The following is a 15930-nucleotide window of genomic DNA, read 5'->3' on the forward strand; positions in this document are numbered from 1 at the left end:
TCCCTGACCAAGGCCCTTTTCCCCCGATTGCTCAGTTTGGCCGGCCGGCCAGCTCAAGGAAGAGTCTTGGTGGTTCCAAACTTCTTCCATTTAAGAATGATGGAGGGGACTGTGTTCTTGGGCACCTTCAATGCTGCAGACATGTTTTGGTACCCTTCTCCAGATCTGTGCCTTGACACAATCCTGTCTCGGAGCTCTATGGCATTTGCAAACATTTCTTAAAACCTGTTTTCTCTTTGTCATGATGAGGTATTGTGTGTAGATTGATTAGGAACATGTTATAGAATAAGGCTGTAACGTAACAAAGTGTGGGAAAAGTAAAGGGGTCTGAATACTTTCCGAATGCACTGTATGAACTGTAACACTGTAAAATCTTTGAAATTGTTGCATGTTGCGTTTATATTTTTTTCAGTGTTTTATTTTGGGCGGGACTCCTGGTATCATATGAATACTCAAGACATGGAAAATGTGTACAATTGAAGGAAGTTAGCTTTAAAACTGCTAAATGTTCTCGATGGCGTAATGTGTAGAATTGCAGAAAATGTTTCTCTCTGCTAACAAGAAGGGTGTGAACAGTGTGAACAGTTTGGGGTCGCATGGGTTGTGAGGTGGGGGTTTGTTACTATGCCGATAAATTAGAATATCCATCTTTGCCTCCTAGAAACTTTGTGTGAGCGGACCATCTGAAATAGTACTTGAGTACCCCATTATGAGCCTACAACACATAAATGGCTCCTAGCCTTCCATGAATAAGGCTACTTTCTGACACTAACACTTAATAATATAAAAACAATAGAAATGTTTTATGGAACTGAAACTGAATAAAAACTGGTAAATCAAGTCTGAAATCTAACTGAAACTAAACGAATTTCAAATTAAAATCGAAAAATGAATAGAAATAAAAATGAATAGAAAATCACAAAACTATAATAAGCTTGGTGCAGATATTCCAGGTAACTGTTAATGAACTATTTAGCAGTCTTATGGCTATTTAACATTCTGATGGCTTGGGGGTAGAATCTGTCTCGGCGCCTGTAGGTTCCAGAGCCTATGCTCCGGTACCATATGGGCGGACGGTAGCAGAGTGAACAGTCTATGGCTTGGGTGGCTGGAGTCTTTGGCAATTTTTCAGGCCTTCTTCTGACACCCCCTGATATAGAGGTCCTGGGTGGCAGGGAGCTCGGCCCGGTGATCTACTAGGCTGTCCGCACCACCTTCTTTAGCGCTTTGCGGTCGAGGGAGGTGCATTTGCCATACCAAGTGGTGATGCAGCCAGTCAAGATGCTCTCATTGGTGCAGCTGTATAACCTTTTGAGGATCCGAGGGCCCATGAAAAATATTTTTAGCCTCCTGAGGGGGCCTTCTTTACGACTGCGGGTGTATGTGGACCATGTTAAGTCCTTAGTGATGTGGACTCCAAGCAACTTGAAGCTCTCGGCCTGCTCCACTACAGCCCTGTTGATGTGGATGGGGGCGAGCTCTCCCCTCTTTCTCCTGTAGTCCACGATCAGCTCCTTGGTCTTACTGACTTTGAGGGAGAGGTTGTTGTCGTGGCACCACACCACACTGCTAAGTCTCTGACATCCTCCCTGTAGGCTGTCTCATCACCACCGTTGTTGTCAGCAAACTTGATGATGGTTTTGGAGTCGTGCGTGGACATGCAGTCGTGGGTGAACAGGACGTACAGAAGGTGACTAAGCACACACCTGAATTTCAGTTGAGATTTTATTAAAAGTACAGTACATGGTGCAAGTGATTAATTCTGTTCGAGATTCTGACAAGTTATTACAGAAATTGTGAAGATTTCCATAGACCTGCAAGCTTTGCATGCTATCAAATCAAATCAAATGTATTTATAAAGCCCTTCTTACATCAGCTGAAATCTTAAAGTGCTGTACAAAACCCCAGCCTAAAACCCCAAACAGCAAGCAATGTAGGTGTAGAAGCACAGTGGCTAGGAAAAACTCCCTAGAAAGGCCAGAACCTAGGAAGAAACCTAGAGAGGAACCAGGCTATGAGGGGTGGCCAGTCCTCTTCTGGCTGTGCCGGGTGGAGATAATAACAGAACATGGCCAAGATGTTCAAATGTTCATAGATGACCAGCAGGGTCAAATAATAATAATCACAGTGGTTGTCGAGGGTACAACGGGTTAGCACCTCAGGAGTAAATGTCAGTTGGCTTTTCATAACCGATCATTCAGAGTATGTCTACCGCTCCTGCTGTCTCTAGAGAGTTGAAAACAGCAGGTCTGGGACAGGTAGCACGTCCGGTGAACAGGTCAGGGTTCCATAGCTGCAGGCAGAAGAGTTGAAACTGGAGCAGCAGCACGGCCAGGTGGACTGGGGACAGCAAGGATTCATCAGGCCAGGTAGTCCTGAGGCATGGTCCTAGGGCTCAGGTCCTCCGAGAGAGAGAAAGAAAGAGAGAAAGAGAATTAGAGAGAGAATACTTAAATTCACACAGGACACCGGATAAGACAGGAGAAAAACTCCAGATATAACAGACTGACCCTAGCCCCCCGACACATAAACTACTGCAGCATAAATACTGGAGGCTGAGACAGGAGGGGTCGGGAGACACTGTGGCCCCATCCGACAATACCCCCGGACAGGGCCAAACAGGCAGGATATAATCCTACCCACTTTGCCAAAGCACATCCCCCACACCTCTAGAGGGATATCTTCAACCACCAACTTACCATCCTGAGACAAGGCCGAGTATAGCCCACAAAGATCTCCGCCACGGCACAACCCAAGGGGGGGGGGGGGGGGGGGGGCGCCGACCCAGACAGGAAGATCACGTCAGTGACTCAACCCACTCAAGTGACGCACCCCTCCTAGGGACGGCATGGAAGAGCACCAGTAAGCCAGTGACTCAGCCCCTGTAATAGGGTTAGAGGCAGAGAATCCCAGTGGAGAGAGGGGAACTGGCCACACAGAGACAGCAAGGGCGGTTCGTTGCTCCAGTGCCTTTCCGTTCACCTTCACACTCCTGGGCCAGACTACACTCAATCATAGGACCTACTGAAGAGATGAGTCTTCAATAAAGACTTCAAGGTTGAGATCGAGTCTGCGTCTCTCACATGGGTCGGCAGACCATTCCATAAAAATGGAGCTCTATAGGAGAAAGCCCTGCCTCCAGCTGTTTGCTTAGAAATTATATCTACGCTATTGATCATGCACGCTTTATATGATTACATAATACATTTATATCCTGAACAAAAATAAAAATGCTCAATTCAGTTCAACCCGTCTGACCCAATGTGGTACGGATCTAATGTTTTTATTCCTTATAACTGGAACTTCCATCAGGAGCTAGCCAGCTAACTAGCTACTATTCTTTGTTAGCCACGGATAGCGTTCTTCACCCTTTTCTCGGTCACCAGCCAGCCAGCCTTAGCTCGAACAACACCTGTCTATCTGCTCAGCACGATATCAACCCAGAGCATATGGGACTGCTTCTCTCTACCAATCACCGGATTCCTGCCACTCTGGATCATTACACCGGCTCATCACAGCTAGCTAGCTGCAAACGAGTGGCTGCTGTTAGCTAACGCCTCTGTCCCGAAGCAAGCACCAGCTAACCTTGAGCTAGGCCCATATACCAGCTAATTCTAGGGCAACAACACCTCCTTTGCCAATTGGCCTGGATCCTTTATTGTCGACACGGAGCCCACGCCGATCCATCACGACTGAACATGATCACCCGATGTGGTCTCAACAAGCTATTCTGTTACGATGTCGCCAAAGAACCATCTACTAGCCCCGTCCCGCTAGCTTTTCTGAACACTGTGTCCCCTGCTTGCCTAGCATAGCAGTGACTACCAAACAGCACCCTGACTGCTGCTCTTTTGACCCTATGATCACTCAGCTACCCAGCTAATTCCCCCTGGACTGTTTCAATAACACGGTACCTCATTTTGTTTACCTGTCGGCCCCAGCCTCAAGCTCAGGTCCTGTATGTACTTAACTGACCTGCTCTGCCCAATCATCGCCATCTACCCATTGTTGTCTTAGCTCTCCTGATCAACACCTGTGTTTGCTTTATGCCTCTCTCTAATGCCTTGTCTACTGCTGTCTTAGCTAGTTCTTATTGTTTTATTTCACTGTAAAGCCCTCAGTCCCTCTCAAAATGCCTTAGATGGCTCTTTTATCTCACCCCACACACATGCGGAGACCTCACCTGGCTTACGAAACCTCGCTCATCATCACTCAACGCCTAGGTTTACCTCCACTGTACTCACATCCTACCATACCATTGTCTGTACCATTGTCTCACATCCTACCATACCATTGTCTGTACCATTGTCTCACATCCTACCATACCATTGCCCTGAATCTATTCTACCACGCCCAGAAATCTGCTCCTTTTATTCTCTGTCCCCAACGCACTAGATGACCAGTTCTTATAGTCTTTAGCCGTACCCTTATCCTACTCCTCCTCTGTTCCTCTGGTGATGTAGAGGTTAACCCAGGCCCTGTAGCCCCCAGTTCCACTCCTATTCCCCAGGCACTATCATTTGTTGACTTCTGTAACCGTAAAAACCTTTTTTTCATGCATGTTAACATCAGAAGCCTACTCCCTAAGTTTGTTTTATTCACTGTTTTAGCACACTCCACCAACCCTGATGTCCTAGCCGTGTCTGAATCCTGGCTTAGGAAGGCCACCAAAAATTCTGAAATTTCCATACCCAACTACAACATTTTCTACCAACATAGAGCTGCCAAAGGGGGTGGAGTTGCAATCTACTGCAGAGATAGGCTGCAGAGTTCTGTCTTACTATCCAGGTCTGTGCCCAAACAGTTCGAGCTTCTACTTTTAAAAATCCACCTTTCCAGAAATAAGTCTATCACTGTTGCCGCTTGTTATAGACCACCTTCTGCCCCCAGCTGTGCCCTGGACACCATATGTGAATTAATTTGCCCCCCATCTATCTAAAGAGTTTGTACTGTTAGGTGACCTAAACTGGGATATGCTTAACACCCCGGCCATCCTACAATCTAAACTAGATGCCAATCTCACACAAATTATCAAGCAACCTAACAGGTACAACCCTAAATCCGTAAACACGGGCATCCTCATAGATATCATCCTGACCAACCTGCCCTCTAAATATACCTCTGCTGTTTTCAACCAAGATCTCAGCAATCACTGCCTCATTGCCTGCATCCATAACGGGTCCGCGGTCAAACGACCACCCCTCATCACTGTCAAACGCTCCCTAAAACACTTCAGCGAGCAGGCCTTTCTAATCGACCTGGCCCGGGTATCCTGAAAGGATATTGACCTCATTCCGTCAGTAGAGGATGCCTGGTTATTCTTTAAAAGTGCTTTCCTCACCATCTTAGATAAGCATGCCCCATTCAAAAAATGTAGAACTAAGAACAGATATAGCCCTTGGTTCACTCCAGACTTGACTGCCCTTGACCAGTACAAAAACATCCTGTGGCGTACTGCATTAGCATCGAATAACCCCCGCGATATGCAACTTTTCAGGGAAGTTAGGAACTAATATACACAGGCAGTTAGGAAAGCAATGGCTAGCTTTCTCAAACGGAAATATGCATCCTGTAGCACAAACTCCAAAAAGTTCTGGGACACTGTAAATTCCATGGAGAATAAGAGCACCTCCTCCCAGCTGCCCACTGCTATGAGGCTAGGAAACACTGTCACCACCGATAAATCTACGATAATCGAGAATTTCAATAAGCATTTGTCTACGGCTGGCCATGCTTTCCACCTGGCCACCCCTAACCTGGTCAACACCTCTGTACCCCCCACAGCAACATGCCCAAGCCTCCCCCATTTCTCCTTCACCCAAATCCAGATAGCTGATGTTCTGAAAGAGCTGCAAAATCTGGACCCCTAAATCTGGACACACTAGACCCAAACTGTTACAGACCTCTATCTATCCTACCCTGCCTTTCTAAGGTCTTCGAAAGCCAAGTTAACAAACAGATCACTGACCACTTTGAATCCCACCATACCTTCTCCGCTATGCAATCTGGTTTCCGAGTGGGTCGTGGGTGCACCTCAGCCATGCTCAAGGTCCTAAACGATATCATAACCGCCTTCGGCAAAAAAAGACAATACTGTACAGGCGTCTTCATCGACCTGGCCAAGGCTTTAGACTCTGTCAATCACCGCATTCTTATCGGCAGACTCAACAGCCTTGGTTTCTCAAATGACTGCCTCGCCTGGTTCACCAACTACTTCTCAGATAGAGTTCAGTGTGTCAAATCAGAGGGCCTGTTGTCCGTACCTCTGGCAGTCTCTATGGGGGTGCCACAGGGTTCAATTCTCAGGCCGACTAATTTTCTCTGTATATATCAATGATGTCGCTCTTGCTGCTGGCGATTCTCTGATCCACCTCTACGTAGACGATACCATTCTGTATACTTCTGTCCCTTCTTTGGACACTGTGTTAAAAACCTCCAGACAAGCTTCAATGCCATACAACACTCCTTCCGTGGCCTCCAACTGCTCTTAAATGCAAGTAAAACTAAATGCATGCTCTTCAACCGATCGCTGCCCACACCTGCCCGCCCGTCCAGCATCACTACTCTGGACGCTTCTGACTTAGAATATGTGGACAACTACAAATACCTAGGTGTCTGGTTAGACTGTAAACTCTCCTTCCAGACTCACATTAAGCTTCTCCAATCCAAAATTAAATTTAGAATCGGATTCCTATTTCGCAACAAAGCATCCCTCGCTCATGCTGCCAAACATACTCTCGTAAAATTGACTATCCTACAGATCCTTGACTTCGGCGATGTCATTTACTAAATAGCCTCCAACACTCTACTCAGCAAATTGGATGTAGTCTATCACAGTGCCATCCGTTTTGTCACTAAAGCTCCATATACTACCCACCACTGCGAACTGTATGCTCTCGTTGGCTGGCCCTCACTTCATATTCGTCGCCAAACCCACTGGCTCCAGGTAATCTATCAGTCTTTGCTAGGTAAAGTCCCGCGTTATCTCAGCTCACTGGTCACCATAGCAGCACCTGCCCGTAGCACACGCTCCAGTAGGTATATTTCACTGGTCATCCCCAAAGCCAACTCCTACTTTGGCCGCCTTTCCTTCCAGTTCTCTGCTACATTGCTACATTGCTTGGATATTTTATTTCAGCTCATGAAACATGGGACCAACACTTAACATGTTGCGTTTATATTTTTGTTCAGTATAATTCAAATATTTTATAGACAGGTGGGTCCACCCCAAAGTGCCGCATGTCATGACAGACACCTGTCTCGATCATTGAGAGAAGACTTGAAATAGATAAGATGGTGGCTTACACATTGTTGGATTTATTCATGGAGCAAAACCGTTATTTATTTTAATAACAGAGCATTTTCTAAATTGAAATGGGGGGCAACTGGACAGATACATTTTATGAGATTCCTGTTTCCATGAATCGAGGACGAAGATAGTATCGCCAATACCAGCAATGGTTGAAAAAGTAACCAATTGTCATACTAAGTTAAACAAGCTAAACATACCTTAATATAAAATTACTCAAGTAAAAGTGAAAGTCACCCAGTCTAATACTACTTGAGTAAAAGTCTAAAAGTATTTTGTTTTAAATATACTTAAGTATCAAAAGTAAATGTAATTGCTCAAATATAGTTAAGTATCAAAAGTAAAAGTATAAATAATTTCTACTTCCATATATTAAGCAAACATCACCATTTTCATGTTTTTTTAATTTATTTACGGATAGCCAGGGGCACACTCCAACACTCAGACATAATTTACAAACAAATAATTTGTGTTTAGTGAGTCCGCCAGATCAGAGGCAGTAGAGATGACCATGGATGTTCTCTTGATAAATGTCCTGTCCTGCTAAGCATTCAAAATGTAACGAGTACTTTCACGTGTCAGGGAAAATGTATGGAGTAAAAAGTACATTATTTTCTTTAGAAATATAATGAAGTAAAAGTAAAAGTTGTCCAAAATATAAATAGTAAATTACAGATACCCCCCAAAAAACTACTTAAGTAGTACTTGAAAGTATTTTTCCTTAAGTACTTTACACCACTGAATACCAGGTTAGTTGAAAAATCTCTGGCAACATTTTGTGTTGGCAAACCTGTTACAGCCAGTATAATAGATACCAATTGTTTTGGGTTAAATTACATTATCTGGTGTTACAATCTGTAGCTATCCCGAGGACAGGTCAAGGCAAGTGCTACTGGTAAGGTTTCTTGACTTGGACATTCATTTTTTGCCAACACATGGCTCACTTTTGCTTAACCAGCTAATCAGCTGCTTTTAGCGATCACTAAATCTATTCATTTTAAATTTTTGATTACTTCTCATTGCCATTATCATTCACCTGATAATAAGAAAAGATATGAAAAAATATATATAATTGTTTCACATAATATGATGTGGGTTCCTGGGTCACCAGTTTGCCTCGGCGGGGGTCCCTGGGGAAGTAAAGGTTGAAGACCCCTGATCTACAGGTATAGGGTCCTGTACTGATACAGAGAGCAACTGTTTCACAAAGGCCGGTATCAAAGGAGAAAGATTAGTACAGTGGCAATAGTGCATTGGCATACACAAGATTGCCTCTATCGTTTGTTACTAGCATAACTTCCACAGAGAGGCAGTAAGAGTGCACTCTGGCTGCACTACAGAGCCTCTGCCAGTCACACTCCCTCACATTAAGCTGGTAGAGACTGATGCAGTCTCATGAATACAAATCCATTCCCCACACCTACCGCCTGACTGACTGACTACAGGAGGCCACACAATCAACGCATGGAGCACAAACCATTTGCATACATATTAAAGTGACGCTTCCAAAAAATTGAGAGAGGGAGAGCGGGAAAGGGAAGACGCAGCGAAAGAGAGGGTATATGCAAACAAGGCTTTCGTCAAATATGCAGGAGCTAGCTAGCATCACTCAGGCATAAATCTGCATGCTTCCACAATCGAGCGAGCAAGCCCCAGTTGTACAGTGAAGTGACTGACTGTCTGAGATGCACATGGTCAAGGGGACACCCTACAGGGCACCATGTTATTTAATATAGTGTCATATCAGAACACGTTAGATGAAGTCCCTTAGAACAGGTAACCATAGTGATAACTGCTAATTGATTGGGCTAAGCCAATGTGACTGATTATAGGTAATGGACATGCTGACAAAACAGCATGTCCTGGCAGTATGGAAGATCTGAAAAATATGACTGTACCTCATTCAACATTGGAGTTAACATTTCTGTTCATGCAAGGAAGCTCGATAAAACACAATTTCCTGGTCTGAGAATTGGGAGTACTGCCATGCTGGGTTTCCCATGACTGTGTGTGAATAGTAGCCTACATGTTGGACACCCTTGAACCCTCTTTCCTGTTTTCCAGTCTGAGCATGAGGCAGGGAACCAGTGCATTCTGTACAGGTGATCCTACACACAGGAAATGGAAAACTGTGGGAGGAAATTAGTAACAGGATATGTTGGAAATAACATAAAGGACATAGAGAGAAAGTGTCATATGATCTGAAACACAAGGTTGATTTATGTAGCCTCAGAAAAATGTGGTTTTGAATGGAGAATTTTTTTCATTATTTTGCTCTCAGTGTGCCGTGCACATACAGAACACATGGAAACATTATGACTTTAGCTCTGTGAAAAAGGCTACATTTTCATATGTTTTAACTCATTTCTTTTTTCATAGCACTTGTGTTAAATTCAACATATGTGTGAATGGATTGAATTTCATACATCTGTTTGCCACATTTAACAGCAAAGACCTTCAGTAGTAAATGCTCTGCTATTTGTTCATATATTTACATTTTGTGGTCATAAAAGCTAAATCTGACCTGTTCCTTAAGTTTTGTTTTTGTTTTCAGGAGTACAGAACCTATGAATGTGCCCCTTGCAATACACCTTTCATAGTATAAATAAACAGCTACAGTGGCTGATGTTGTTAATATTAAACACTGCAGTGTGTATTATGGTTCAAAGACGGGTTCTATAGCTCCAAAAATGAACCCACAGGTTTACAAAAAAACTATGTTATTGTACATTTGTGTGGTGCTCTTAATGTAAGATCTTCGCTGTCTTTGTTAGAGCTTTCAGTCATCTGAAATGGGAGTGGCATTGGCAGAGAAATTGTGTCAATATATATCATTTTACAACTTTCTATTCAATTTGCATTAAATATTATATATCTGACTTTTCCTTGAAGGTTGCAGGTTTAGTCTCTTCTGAAGGATGCTTCCTGGAGTGGTTAAATATTAATACAACACCATATCCTGCTCTTCCCCCTCCATCCCTCTCTCTCTCTCTCTCTCTCTCTCTACTTATTGTTCCACCCTCACAGTAACCTTGCTATGCATATGTAAATTTAGCACACTTGCTTGATGGAGGCAATTGTATGCATCTTTACCAGCCTACAGCCTCAATCTTTTTTTCTTTCAGCACCTTCCCTCTTCCGTGTTACACATAAATCAGTCTGCATTGCAGGGATTAGAAATGGTTGGTTTGCATTTTAGAAGTTTATATAGTTAGTTTACATTAGAATTGTTCATTTTCTTGGAATAAGTAGAATTTTGTTGACTGAGATCATTTAATAAATGTATAAAATTCAAAGAGCTAACCCTGATCAGAGATCTAGTCTTAGAACTATACTCTTCCCATCCTCTTTTCACTGCCTTGGGAGAGTAAACTTTTTTTCAAAGATATATATTTTGTCATGCTTATACATCAATAACCCTTGTGATACACAAGGTGTCACCGAAACCACATGCTACTACTCTCTGAGACAGTAATCGCTCTATTTTCTCTACAGGTCAAAACAGATAGTAGCACTGTATTGTAACTAGCTGCCGTTTTGGGAATGGGTCCACTCTAGAGACTACTGAAACAGAATTGATTGTGATATTCAGAGAATCTGTAGGGTTGTTTTCTGTAAACAGTATGCAGATCAAGTCGTTGGCACAATTATTTTCTGTGTAGATTCTTTCCTCTTGATATCTTTACCTTAAGGCCTTCAATAGCCATCTCCCTCTTGCCTATCACTAGTTAAGACCATTATTTCTCTCTGAGTTGATTGAGGCTACTACTGTACCACTTGTCTACTTCCTTGCATTGTTTCTCCTTGGTCTGTCCATCTAGCAGTGTTGAACAAGTAATGGAGCTATTGTTAATTGTGCTCAGGGTGAGTATAGGTTCTTATCCAACACATTAACATGTTGTAATATGGACATTTTTATACTGCTGCTTAGTGTCTACTTTAAATGACAATCATTTAATTTAATTTAGAGTTAGACAAGGATGGCACTTAAACAGGTGTATCGCTGCAGATCACTGACCATCTCGAATCCCACCGTACCTTCTCCGCTGTGCAATCCGGTTTCCGAGCCGGTCACGGGTGCACCTCAGCCACTCTCAAGGTACTAAACGATATCATAACCGCCATCGATAAAAGACAGTACTGTGCAGCCGTCTTCATCGACCTGGCCAAGGCTTTCGACTCTGTCAATCACCACATTCTTATCGGCAGACTCAGTAGCCTCGGTTTTTCTAATGACTGCCTTGCCTGGTTCACCAACTACTTTGCAGACAGAGTTCAGTGTGTCAAATCGGAGGGCATGTTGTCCGGTCCTCTGGCAGTCTCTATGGGGGTACCACAGGGTTCAATTCTCGGGCCGACTCTTTTCTCTGTATATATCAATGATGTTGCTCTTGCTGCGGGCGATTCCCTGATCTACCTCTACGCAGACGACACCATTCTGTATACTTCTGGCCCTTCCTTGGACACTGTGCTATCTAACCTCCAAACGAGCTTCAATGCCATACAACACTCCTTCCGTGGCCTCCAACTGCTCTTAAACGCTAGTAAAACCAAATGCATGCTTTTCAACCGTTCGCTGCCTGCACCCGCACGCCCGACTAGCATCACCACCCTGGACGGTTCCGACCTAGAATATGTGGACATCTATAAGTACCTAGGTGTCTGGCTAGACTGCAAACTCTCCTTCCAGACTCATATCAAACATCTCCAATCCAAAATCAAATCTAGAGTCGGCTTTCTATTTCGCAACAAAGCCTCCTTCACTCACGCCGCCAAACTTACCCTAGTAAAACTGACTATCCTACCGATCCTCGACTTCGGCGATGTCATCTACAAAATAACTTCCAATACTCTACTCAGCAAACTGGATGCAGTTTATCACAGTGCCATCCGTTTTGTTACTAAAGCACCTTATACCACCCACCACTGCGACCTGTAAGCTCTAGTCGGCTGGCCCTCGCTACATGTTCGTCGTCAGACCCACTGGCTCCAGGTCATCTACAAGGCTATGCTAGGTAAAGTGCCGCCTTATCTCAGTTCACTGGTCACGATGGCAACACCCACCCATAGCACGCGCTCCAGCAGGTGTATCTCACTGATCATCCCTAAAGCCAAAACCTCATTTGGCTGCCTTTCCTTCCAGTTTTCTGCTGCCTGCGACTGGAACGAATTGCAAAAATCTCTGAAGTTGGAGACTTTTATCTCCCTCAACAACTTTAAACATCTGCTATCTGAGCAGCTAACCGATCGCTGCAGCTGTACATAGTCCATCGGTATATAGCCCACCCAATTTACCTACCTCACCCCCATACTGTTTTTATTTATTTACTTTTCTGCTCTTTTGCACAGCAGTATCTCTACTTGCACATGATCATCTGATGATTTATCACTCCAGTGTTAATCTGCTAAATTGTAATTATTCGCTCTTATGGCCTATTTATTGCCTACCTCCTCATGCCTTTTGCACACATTGTATATAGATTCTCTTTTTTTTTTCTTCTACTATGTTATTGACTTGTTTATTGTTTACTCCATGTGTAACTCTGTGTTGTTGTCTGTTCACACTGCTATGCTTTATCTTGGCCAGGTCGCAGTTGCAAATGAGAACTTGTTCTCAACTAGCCTACCTGGTTAAATAAAGGTGAAATAAAAGAAATTAAAAAAAATAGCGCCCTTGACTTGGCTGTCTCTCTGTCTGTCAAAGAGGGTGACATGGTGTTAAACATTTGACCTGCACCCTAATAGTGCTTGGTGCTGTAACTATGCCCCACTTTGACAGAGATGTTAACTGTGTGTGTGCGACTGTCATGTATGTGCCCTGACTTGACATTTGTGATGGCAGTGTCAAGAAAGAAAAATGGATGTGGATGAATTTGAGTGTTTTAAATCAAACACTGGTGAATTCAGGTTTCTTTTTTACTCTAGTATACATTGGAATTGTAGTTCCCATCCTTTATTACAGTTAAAAACTCAAACAACACTGACTTGAGTGTAATGGTAGTAGGCTGTATTGTTGTTACTGCATGCCTCCATCTCTGCCAGTGCGTTGTATTTGAAAGACTGAGGCTATAGCAAACCAAGTGATCACCTTGTGGGTGGGGGAAATCCCTTGTGTCAAGGTTCAAAGACAGTCAAAATGAGTCACACTCATTTGATTCCCTGATTCTGGACATTCTGAAAATATATACTTAAACACTGCTATACACTGACCGACTTACCATCACACACTACTAATTTGACCTACAGTTTTATCAGGGCATAATAGCCTTAATTCGGTAATTTTTTTCACCTAAGTGGTTAACTCTACAGTAACCTACAGTATTTGGCAGAATATAAAAGATTTGTGTGTATATGGTATGTGTTGTGAAATTGTTAGATATTACTTGTTAGATATTACTGCACTGTCGGAGCTAGAAACACAAGCGTTTCGCTACACCCACAATAACATCTGCTAAACACCTGTATGTGACCAATAAAATAAAATTAGATTTTATTTTATTTCAGGTGACCAATATGTCATCCATCTGTCTTCTATCAGCAGATGTGCAACTCGGTGTGTGTGTGTGTGTGTGTGTTTGCGTGCGTGCAGCATATTCAGTCATTCATTATTCAATTAATTTCTGCACATCTCATTCAACATAACTATATGTTGGATGAGTTGAAATAGTAATTTGATTAAATGTCATTTGATTAAACTGCATGTTTGATGATAAACGTAATATATTCATATAAATTAATAATACGTAATATAAATTACATTTGGGGAGATGAAAGTGTAGCCTACTAAGGCATTAGTAGGCTGTGCGATTTTGGCACACATATATTTGAATAGTAGTATAACAGCCTCTCTCTCATTAGTTAGTACTACAAGGCGTGGCAAGCAAGCCAGTCTTTAACGACGCCGCGGTTTTGTTGGTGGAAACTGCAATGGGGAGTAACCTATGCGAGATAGCTTTAAATCCCTCACAGCAATGAGGGACATCATGTCCATTTCCAGAAAGTATGGGAAAGCATGTTCAGATGTTCTCCACGAATTGATTAAACTCTAGGCAGGTTATTATTGCTATTTTTACGCACAGATAAATAAAAAAAAATTCACTAGAATCAGATAAAAACAGTTGGACATTTTTAATGATGGAGGAATGTGCCATTGACACACAGAATCTTATCTCCATTTCTTTGCAGAAAATCCATAACTCCAGGACGCAGAGAGGAGGTATCAAGCTCCACAAGAACCTGCTAGTTACCTACGTTCTGGCGAACGCTAGAGACTTTTACATGAGCGTGGAGTTCGCAGGAATGTACAGCATACAGCAGAACGGGGAGATGAGGACTGTCTCTGATGAAAAGCAGGACTCATTTGAATTGACCGGGGACTCCGACGATATATCTGGTGAGTTTTGCTGCAACTACAGCGGGGATTCGTTGGACACTTACCACTGCGCAGCACCACAGTCGGCTGGTTACCCAGTAATGGTGCCCGAAGCGCACACCCAAACGGTACCTGCCTGTCCCATGGCTCCCGTGCGTCATTGTGACTCTAACCCAGCAATGGTGCCCGAAGCGCACACCCAGACGGTAACTGCCTGTCCCATGGCTCCTGTGCGTCATTGTGACTCTAACCTGTTGGACTCGGAAATCAGCTGGGACTGTTATTCGGAACCTTACACATCCAAATGGGACATTCTTATTTCAAACACACCCAACAATCAAAAGACTGTATTGGACTTGGACACACATGTAGTGACTACTGTCGATTATGGATATCTCCACGCAGACTACTGCGCGTCTTTGAAACAACATGGTCAGTGCCTGCAAAGTTCACCTAAGAAACGAAAAATTGACTCAAATTATGTTTCTGATTCCGATTACCTGTCTGACTTTTTGCCCATGTCATGCAAACAGATTAGGTCTGAGGACGTGTATTGTTGTAATTCCGAACAGCTGGACACAAATAACATCTCCAATCTAATGTCCGTGTTAGACTCGGGGTTTAATGAGCTGTTGAACTGGCAAACGGACTTGGAACAAGTAGGCCTAGTTAATGGACAAACAAACTGTTGCAAACAAGCATTGGCGGGCAGCGGTGCATGGACGAGAGCAATTGAAGCTTTTTGATCGACACACTTACTTTTTCTACACTCCATTGCTGGTCTCAAATAAAATATGTATTTTACACACTTAACACGCTTCTCCACTCATTTTAAAAGCTGTTGAACTCAATTTCACTTTTGCGGAGAGGGCCCTTTCTTGATCCTGCACCAGCATGTTGCCTTCATGTGATAGGCACGAATGTGTGACGCAGAACGAGCTCCACCATGCGATAATAGAACATAATTACACCTATTTTGCACACAAAATGTATAGATATCACTGCCGTGAAATTATAAGAAAATTACCAGGTGTATTGTGCATTGTATAGGGCAATATAGGCTGTTTTAATTAGGCCTTTTGTAGACCAAGTTCATTTTGTTTAAATATGTATTACATAATTTCTGTGGCATGCCATCATACTTAATGATGTCCCTCCACAAAACAAGGTAGTATAATTTTGGTAACTAAATAATACATGTTATTTACAAAGTATTCAACTGCATGAATGTATGTATCAAGACAGTATG

General features: G+C 43.1%; 1 protein-coding gene across 1 annotated transcript; it reads left to right on the top strand.

Moving 5' to 3' along the window:
• Positions 1 to 14440: 14440 nt before the first annotated feature.
• Positions 14441 to 15427, top strand: LOC120062972 (immediate early response gene 5-like protein). Its single transcript, XM_039013024.1, has 2 exons — positions 14441 to 14819; positions 14874 to 15427. The coding sequence occupies exons 1-2, from the start codon at positions 14441 to 14443 to the stop codon at positions 15425 to 15427; spliced, it is 933 nt and encodes a 310-aa protein (XP_038868952.1).
• The last annotated feature ends 503 nt before the right edge of the window (positions 15428 to 15930 follow it).

This window comes from Salvelinus namaycush, chromosome 18 (assembly GCF_016432855.1).
Source record: "Salvelinus namaycush isolate Seneca chromosome 18, SaNama_1.0, whole genome shotgun sequence".
Lineage (NCBI taxonomy): Eukaryota > Metazoa > Chordata > Actinopteri > Salmoniformes > Salmonidae > Salvelinus > Salvelinus namaycush.

Bases quoted from the DNA above. Each gene is read 5' to 3' on its own strand.
- LOC120062972 (XM_039013024.1), top strand. From the start codon at position 14,441: ATGATGGAGGAATGTGCCATTGACACACAGAATCTTATCTCCATTTCT. The intron at 14,820-14,873 runs GTCCCATGGCTC...TGGTGCCCGAAG, and splicing joins CACCCAAACGGTACCTGCCT to CGCACACCCAGACGGTAACT.